Genomic DNA, 10027 nt, shown 5'->3' on the forward strand with positions numbered 1-10027 from the left:
CGTGTTGCCATTTTCTCAAAAAATTTAATATCCCTATCCCAAATGGAAGTCGGCAATGATTTTGAAATGAGTACAAGTAAAAAAAAAAATTGCAATCATTACATATGTAATTGATTTCATGAACATTTTTAAAACTTATATTTCATTTAAAAATATGATGTCGATGAGTTTAAATGCATATTCACCGGTATTTTAAATTATGGCAACAATAATAATTATTGGTCACAGATTGTACATAGAAAAAAAAAAGTAGAAAAAAGAAGCTGGGAATCGAAAGTATGTGTCTGCTGAGAAGTGTCTGTTCAAGAATGTTCCTTTTGAAAAAATTGTTTTAACTTAGCGAACATTTCATTGCTAATCCATCTAAAAAACCAAATTTTAATTATCATTTTAATTTCCGATCATCCGTATAATCAGGATGCCTTATGTAAGTAAAAATACTGCATGTTCCATAATGTTTTCACCGTGCCGATGAATGTACAGTGTTAGTTGTCATTTTGACTTTTGTTAAGTAAATTTCATTACTTATATATTTTTTCGTTATTTAAAAATTAAATTATTGTTTGAATGAGCATAGAGTTATTTCTTATTATGTGGTTTATCTGTTTTTCCCTGTAAATTCATATGAATAGATTATTTTAAAAATCCGTGTTTGCTATTCTTTGTAGCATAAGGTAGCTTTTATATTCCTTTAATGTAAATAATTTTATGAAATAGGAACAGTCATTATTAAATTTTAAGCAGAATTCATTTAATGAAATTTTTGTAATTTTAAAAAATCGGAATTCGCCATTTCTAAATTATTTTGGGAAATCTTTAAATTATTTCTGCCAGACAACTACGTATTTGATCTTATTTGAATAAAGTTTTTTTTTTAATGTAGTGATATTGAATAATTATAAATCATTTTATTGAAGAATTCATGGAAAGTAAGTGTAGATTTTTTCAAGATATAAGTATTGTTTGTAAAATAATTTTAGATGTGCAGTATGAATTAAATTTCTCAAATTTTTTTTTTTTATTTAAGGGGAAAAAATGTTGCACAGTCATAAGGTAATTTAATAACCTATGACAAATATCATTTAAAATAAAGAAAAATGTACTATCTTTTTTTAATTATAGCAATTAAGTATTTAACATTACTTATTTATAGCATGTTGGCTATTGTATGCTTTAATTAATATTTTGTTAACATCATTAAACAGTGTAGAAACCTATATATGCATGTATATATATACTCATTTTCTTTGTATATATGTTGTAATTTTTATATGTGTTTTTGTAAATTATGCATTATGTACTTCAGTTATATTGCAATTGATTGTAATTTGATTTATAGCTTCATTGTAATGCATTTTTACTTTTCAGAGTATTGTTTTGTGAGATATTTCTTATCTCATTGACCAGAAGTTTTCATTTAGATTTGATACTGTTACTCCAAAATACTTTTGGTTTTACTAGTTGCTTGAGAGTATTCTAAAAGACTAGTACAGATAACGAAAACCTCATAAATGTATAATGTCACAATAAGAGATAAAATTTCATAAATGTATAATATCCACATAATGTAGAGCTTCATTGTAATGCATTTTTACTTTTCAGAGTATTGTTTTATGAGATATTTCTTATCTCATTGACCAGAAATTTTCATTTAAATGTGATGAAATGAATCTAAATGAAACTGTTGTTACTCCAAATTACTTTTGGTTTTGCTAGTTGTTTGAGAGTATTCTAAAAGACTAGTATAGATAACTAAAACCTCAAAACTCGTAAATGTATCTCCAAAATTATAACAAATTACTATGTTATTTTGTGTGAACAAGTCACAAATTAATTCAAATTAATGCTTAATTAATCATTTGTAATATTTATATCTTAAACAGGCTGACTTATATATATATATATATATATATTGGTATCTTTTTCTTTAAATTTTTTTTTTCCGAATTATACATTATATAAATGCACAAACATTTTTTCTGGTGTGTGTGTGGGGGGGGGAGAGAACTGGATAGAAGTTATGTCACTATAAATATATAAAACATTTACTTTTTTTGTTAATGCTATATTTTGTATTATTTATTTTTTTCATTGAAGAATGATTCATGAAAAGTCGTTGATACTTAATAATGCAATTTTTTTGGGGGGGGATTAATAAATAGATTACTAAATATCTAAAATTTGATTAATCTTACCTTTAAAGTTACTTTCTTAATTTTGATACTGACAGTTGTAAATTATAAGATAAATCTTTTTCTTATGGATATGGATGCAATACCATCTGATTTTATTATTTTATACTTGATGATACAACAGCTACAATTGTACAATTAGGTTTGTTTTTTTTTAATCCACTTTTAAAAATGTCCTCAAATACCTACAAATCTATAAACAGTATAGAAAAGTTATTAATATAAAAAAATTATAATGGTGTATGGAAACAAATTTTGTTGCATTGAGATATATATTTTTAAGGATTAAAATAAGATCCTTTATAATATAATTGTATTATATGTTTGTGTAGATTAAGTTACTTTTATTACTTTTTGCATTATTTTAGGATTTAATTTATAATTTATTACAGAAAATGTTTTCCTTTTATCACAAAGTTTAGATGAGATATAATTTCTATATATTAAAATTTATTAGCTATCAATTATATTTAATAGAAATAGAAAAATGCAGTTTTTGGAAAACAAGACAATACATATAAGAAAATACATTGATAATATTGATCAGAATCTTGATCCTTATATTATAATGATATACCAAACTGAATTGTATTGATTTGTTTTAATGAATTTAAATTTGTTTAATGTTTTTTTTTTTTAAATTATAGTTTCTCATAAATATCTAGTATTTTGAAATGTATCGTTTCTGTAAGAGATAATATATTAGGAGTATCTATATATTGAAGTGTGAGAATATATTATTGTATTAGGAATGAATTTACCTTTTCTATTGCATGAGTTTTTAACTAAATTGGACAGTTTGATTTTGACATCTGAAAAGTTAGGAAAAGGGACACTTTGGCCCTACCTTGATATAGATTTATGAGAGAAAAATATACTTTAATATCCATTATATAGCATAATTTTAAAAAATATATAAGTGAAATTTCGAGTACCTTGTGTAAATAATTTACCTCTCCCCCAGCAGTATTGTATGATCTTTATGGGAAAAAGAGTTATCTGGAGCCCAATTATATAACCTTTAGCTCTTATTTCCTTATATGGGGTTGTTTCAAGTGGGTTTATTGTAACTGCTCTACTATCAAGAATTTGTTTTTAAAAAATGAATCCTTAATATATTATGTGATTGAAAAATAAATACTTTATTTTAATCCTTAATAAAATCATTTTTCAGAAACATTTGATTGAATACTTATTTTAAACTAGGTAATTTTTTTAATTAGTTTCATTACATTTGGCATTTTTGCTATCATGAAATAATATGTTTAATTTAACAATTTTTTTTTTCTCTCTGCTGTTGTATGAGAAAGAGACATAGCATATGTCTCGAAAGTTAAATTATTATTCAAGTGGATTTTAACAGTGTGCTGTAATTCTAAGCAAAATAAATGCTTTTGATAAAATAGTTATGGTATCTAGGTTTTTTTTCCTTTTTCTTTTATATTCTTGGAACATTTATTTTCATACTTTTGACATTTCTGATCTCAGTAAGTATGCATACTATCTGCAGACTATTATGACTATTGATGTGTGGTGTTAGTTAAGTTCACAAAAACTGGGTGTTTTTGCGAAAAAAAATAAGGGTAAAGAATGATAAATTTTTACTTCATTCTACATTGTAATCTGTAAATCTGAATAAACTCAGTTCATCTGTATTTTTGAAATTTAATTTTTTCCCTACACTTAAATTCAGTTTTAAATACTTCACTTTTGAGTTTCATGGATATTCTATGTCTCTCAAGATTTGATTACTGTAGTCTAAACTGTTACTCAAAACAACTTTTTAGTTCTGATTTCATTTCTGAGTTGTAAAAATGTTTCCTTCTTTTTATTATCCTCTTTTTTCTTACTTTGATATTCTTATTATCAAAGCTTTCTTTTCTTCTTGAATAATTACAGCTTTCACTAGCTCTAATTTATACCTGAAAGTTACTTTTATGATTCATCTTTAATCCTTCAAGTTTAAAATGAACAAAATGTAGCTTTTTATCATGCCTGCATTTTCGTTAAGGCTGTATAGCATACCACTATTATTCTTTTATTAAATATGTGTGAAATAGAACTTCTGGTAATGAATGGGGTATGGTTCTTTTCAAATTGCAATGTTATTCTTCTTAATAATAACCAAAAAAGTTATATTTATCAGTTTTTTTTTTAATTGTTGAAATTATTGTCATTAAGAATGGCACGCATATAAAGCAAGATAGAAAAAGGAAAAGAAAGTATGGGAACACATTCAGATCTTCTATAGTTTCAAAAAGTAGTTTTATTTACATTTAGCGAAACAAGTATTTATTTTAGCTACATAATTTTTACATGATACTATAGCTTTATTTCAAACAGTTGTGAATATTTAGACCCTGAGAAAAAGGCCAATTCAGAAATTAAAAGTGGAGAGAATATAATTAAATAAGAAAAGTGAATAAAATGTTTTTATTTTCATTTATTACATATACAAAATGTCATGTTTTTCTTTATGTAATGGAGATATATTTATTTCTAAATGTAGAAGAGTTGATTTCAAATTTGGATATAAACATTTATTTTTAACAATGCAAATTTATGCAATGCAGAAAAAATGTTATATGCAAACATTTGTCTATTAGTACATCATTCAATCATCGTGATTTGAATAGAATTTGCTTATCACACTATTATTGTTCACTTTGAATGGTTGATTTTATGATATTTGTAATTTCAACTTTAGAAGGGAAGAGAAACTTAAGAAACTAAACATTTAAGATATCTCAGAGAAGTACTGGAATATAGAGCAAAGGAAATAAAATTCTTTACTTGCATTTGTCTGCTTGAAATTAAATATTCTTTAAAAAATGATATATTTATGTGACAAGGAACAATTTAAATTGCTGATGATTTATAATGTATGCAATTATAATGTAGCTGCACATATTTGCAAGTATTGCTACAAAAATTTAATTTCCTATAGGTATTGAAGATATTTATTTTGAACAATTTGTTAAACTTGTCAATTAATACATTATTTGACCTTTCTTCAAGAAATTTAATAGGAGATAATAAATGCATTATTATCTGATATGCCTTTTTATTTTAATAACATATTGCAGTATGTGTATTATTGCGGAAATGCACTAAGGTAAAAGACTGAACAGTCTGAGGCATGAAAAAATGATTTAAATTGATAAATTTGCCTTTTAATATATTTCAAATTTTAGATCAAAATGTGGAATTTTGTATATCCATTAATGTAATAAATATTTTTCTGATCAGCAATTTAAACTTTTGATCAATTTCTACAGAAGCCTAATGATATTTATACTATTGCCCAACTTTTATTTAAAGAAATTTTATGATAAGAAGTTTACTTCTGAGTGTAATATTTCAGGAAATAAATTATTGTATTTTTTAGAGGCATCCTTTATTATATAAGTCAACATTTTCAACAATTAAGTTAAGATTGCTCTTCAAAATTAGCAAATACATTATTATTATTCATAGTAAATAAAAAGGATCTATATTTAAGACAATTATTATATGTAAAATGCATGATGCACCTGCCCTTCTATTTGTTTCTTTTATTTTTTTAAATGTTTATAAAATTAAAACAGTTTATATGTTTATATCTTTATATACATATATAATATTATCATATTACATACCAGTGCAAGTATTTTATATGAACTGATAAGTAGATATAATGATTAATGAAAAAAATAAATACCCAGTTAAATATAAAATGCTTTACCTTTTTGCGTCGCATCAAGGTTAAATGCCTTTAATTGAAATCCTCTTAGTGTATATTTCATGTTTCATTCTTTTAATTCTTAAATCTATATTCCTAGTTGATATCCCTATCTCTCTGTTAAATTCTGATAAAAGTGTAAATTCATTAAAAGATATAATCTCAATTTTCGACTTTATTCCTTCTAGTGCTTGATTATTTTAAAATCTATTATTTTTATTCATACATAAAGGTTTGAAATTAATAAATGTGCATTATGCATATTTGAAAGGTATATTTGAAGTTAATTTGAGATTTATGTGTAAAATCTTCAAAAAAATTAATTTTATTTATTTTGTTTACAGCTACAGTTATTTTTCACACATTTGGTTATATTTCAATATATTTTTGATTATATTTTTTTTAACTTGGTCAAGTTTAAAGATTTAATTGGAAATGTAATCTCTGGTTGTAATAATCAGAATTACAGCTATACAGAGCATTTTTTTAATATTTTATATTACCTTATTTTCATATTTAAGTTTAGACTTTATATATAGTTTGCTTATTGCTGATTAAATGACTGTTATATATTAAGGATTTTTCTTATATTCTTGCTTATTAAGATTGAAGTTAATGTTTCTTTCTGTACAGACATCAGCAGAGGGTGTAACATTAAGGAAATTAAGAAAGAGACCTAGACCTGCTCATCACAAGTATAACTTGAGGTCAAAATCCAGAACAAGGCCTAAAGTCTGTAAAGTTTGTGGATCAACAAGCGTTGTCAAACGTGGACTCTGCAAAAATGAACAAAGGAAATCTACTCCAAGAAAATCTGGTGTCCCTCGTCGCAAGAAATCTGAGTGTTCCACACCTTGTGTAATTTGTTTGGATACTGAAAAGGCAAAGCGAACTAAGAAAGTCAAATGTGGCCATGAGTTTCATGTTAAATGCATAAATAACTGGTTGAAGTGTTCAGACTCTTGTCCTGTTTGCAGATTTCAATTAAGGCGGCCTTGCTTGAATTTAGTTCGTAGATTGACCTTAAGAGTATCTCCCTACTTACAGTTTCATTTTTATTGATGATGTTCTTCCTGTCATAAACTCTGTATGTTGGTGTTTTTCTGTTAAATATTGTCTACAAATTTTATATAGTTTATATTTCTTTTGTTAATTTCAGGTTATATATTGGTTATAAATTTCCATACAAATCTTTTATTTTTTCCCTTTTTTGTTCTTTGGTTACAGTAAATTTGTTGCATTTTGCAACAAATTTGTATTTCCTAGTTTCAGTATTTTTATTTGCCTAGTCTGTTGATAGCTTCTTTTTGTCATTTTGATTTCAGTTTAGATAATCTTGTGAAGTACTTCACAATTGATTACTGATATTCTATTCAGAAATTTTCTGAATTAATTTTCATTTTAAAAGAATTTTTGGTATTTATTCATAAATAAATTTTTTAATACTTATAATAGGTAATGAATATCATTTTGGTTTTGTTTTATAAATATAAATCATTCACCATAAATTAGTACTTTTATAATGCTAAACTTTATATTTATCAGTAGTTTTATAATGTAACATTTTTGTATTTTTATTATATCTTAAATCTAATTTTGACTACTATTAAAAAAAATTATGTAAAAAATTTTATGTAATTTGAGAACAATTTTTTTAAGATCCATTATGATTTTTAAAATATTAACTATGAAATTATTGTGAAAAATTGATTATGAAGGTTGAACTGAATTTTCATTTAGTTAGCCAGATTTATGAAAAGTTCTGCTTAATATTGTTAAAGAATTTCCCCATATTTTTTGCATTGTGATTAATTTTTATATTTTCTTCCATCATACTTTAAAAAATAATTTCATATAATCTGCTCTCAGATGTAACATAATGTACATTACATATATTAGGCTACATATGTAAAATTTTATTTGAATATATTATGTAACTGAATTAACTTTTTACTATCAATTAATTTTTATTTTGAATAGTAGGTATGTAGATTTCTAGATTTTATAATTTGAGATCTGCTTGTCTGAGGCTGTTTGCCATTTTCACCTGCCTTTTACTCTTCAACCAACTGAAAAATCCTTTTTACTACTTTAAGCATTGTCATTTTAAGGAGTTCAATTACTGGATGGTTGCCAATCAATATGCTAAAAAATCTTGCAATTAATAAATTATATGCATTTATTTATTACATTAAAAATTTTACTTTTTTTAAAAGCATTTTTGATTCCTTACTTTTCAGTACAGACGCTGAATGATTCTAACTGGCAGCTTTATTTTTTATTTAAATGTTTTGTATATTTAAAATTAATTAGTTATACAAAATCGTCTCTTGATTCATACATGTAAAGTTTTACAACATCAGAGTTTTCAAAAAGAAATATCATTTGATTGTACTGTGATATTTGTTGAATTCGAGGGAAAAAATTACTGTTTATTTTTTCCTTTTTTTCTGCAAATTTTGCATTATTTATGTTTGAAAAGTTTTTTAAATGGATATTGTTAATTTTGTTGAACAAACCCAACATTCAAGCAATTTAGTTCTGCAGGTCCTAGAACTTTAATTGTAGCTTGGTGCTTTGGGGAGTGTGAATTGTTTTGTTGACAACTATAAGTGATATTTGTGCTATTCCATTTTGTAAATGGGAAATTCAACTTATTATATGCTTTTTATTTATTATAGTTAATGTATTTTCCTGTTTGTTACTTAATGTTGGTAATAAATTATTTTTATTAACTATTTCAGGTGACAGTAACGCTATTGTCTCATTACGTGATACATAAAATATATATTCATCGATATTTATACATTATTCTAAAATTAAGGGGGTTCTTATGCAATTTCAAAACCACAAAAATAAATTATTGGAAGATGTTATTAAAAAGTAAGTAAAGATACTATTGTTCTTTTTTGTTTAAAAGAAAATCTTCCTCTTTTTTTTTTTTTTTTTTTCTTTACCTTTTTTGTATTTAAATTAATGTTGAAACATGATGAAGTTGTTAACCTTATTGTTTTAGAGGTTTTGAAATTTAAATAAATACATTCAAATCAAAGATTTATAAATGTTTGAATGTTAAAATATTATGTTCCTACAATGTTTTACATGTAAGATGACTTTTATTAGTTGTGAATGTTAATTCTATGTATATTTATTTTCCCCATTATATGTTTTCCATATCTTCAGTCATGTACATATTTTCCTTGAAACATGTGCATTGTGCATACTTTTTTTTTTTTTTTTTTTTGGTTTGGAAAATAAACAAGTGTATTCATTATTGCCATAAAAGAATTTCTTGACTGTTTTTGAAATTGGAATAAATTTTTCACAATATTAATATTATTATTGCGTATTCTATGCTATCTGAATATTCGATAAGTTTTGCAGATATGGTCGCATGGATGTCTTCTTAGTCAAAGAATGAGATTAAAAATTCAAGAAGGAAAAAATCTGTACTTTTGAAATATTTTTGATGCTTTTAGGTATTTCTTCACACATTTTATCTTTAGCTTACCATTCCTAACAAATAAAGAGATAATTGAAATTTTATTTCTTGCTATGTGAATTTTCTATAGAAAAAGTAAAGAACACTCTGTTATTTTCCCTACTATTTATTCAAGTTGCTAAATTTGTAATTGGAAACATTAGAGAATATCTGCTGACTTCCAAAGTATGGTTATACAAGAAAATTTTTTTGTTGATTGTATTATCAATACAAAATGTTAGAAGGAAATCTTCTCTTTATTACATTTACAAATTTTTTTATTGAGATGCATATTAAAACATAAATTTCCATAATAAGGAGCACAAAATGATTTTTCAATCAATTGGAAGTTCAGCTATCAAATCTGAATCATTTTGTCATGGTAGGATTCGATAGATGCGGGTTATATAGCAAGATGGTTATGTAACATATATGTTTATATGTTTGGGTTTTTATAACAAGATATTGACACTATTTTCTGGTTCTTATGTAAAACACAGTAATAATGTTTTTTTTTTTTTTTTTTTTTTTTGAAATCATAACATATATATCTACTTTATAAGGGGGAAAGGTCGGTTTAGTTGAAAGTACAACATGAATTTATTGGAATTATAAATAACACAATCAGCTGCT

General features: G+C 24.5%; 1 protein-coding gene across 1 annotated transcript; it reads left to right on the forward strand.

The window, feature by feature from the left end:
• The first annotated feature begins 224 nt into the window (after nt 1–224).
• Nucleotides 225–7240, forward strand: LOC129989450 (uncharacterized). The gene is made up of 2 exons (XM_056097994.1): nt 225–427; nt 6547–7240. The coding sequence occupies exons 1-2, from the start codon at nt 419–421 to the stop codon at nt 6973–6975; spliced, it is 438 nt and encodes a 145-aa protein (XP_055953969.1). The 5' UTR covers nt 225–418; the 3' UTR covers nt 6976–7240.
• Nucleotides 7241–10027: the final 2787 nt, after the last annotated feature.

The sequence above is a fragment of the Argiope bruennichi genome, chromosome 10 (assembly GCF_947563725.1).
Source record: "Argiope bruennichi chromosome 10, qqArgBrue1.1, whole genome shotgun sequence".
Taxonomy (NCBI): domain Eukaryota; kingdom Metazoa; phylum Arthropoda; class Arachnida; order Araneae; family Araneidae; genus Argiope; species Argiope bruennichi.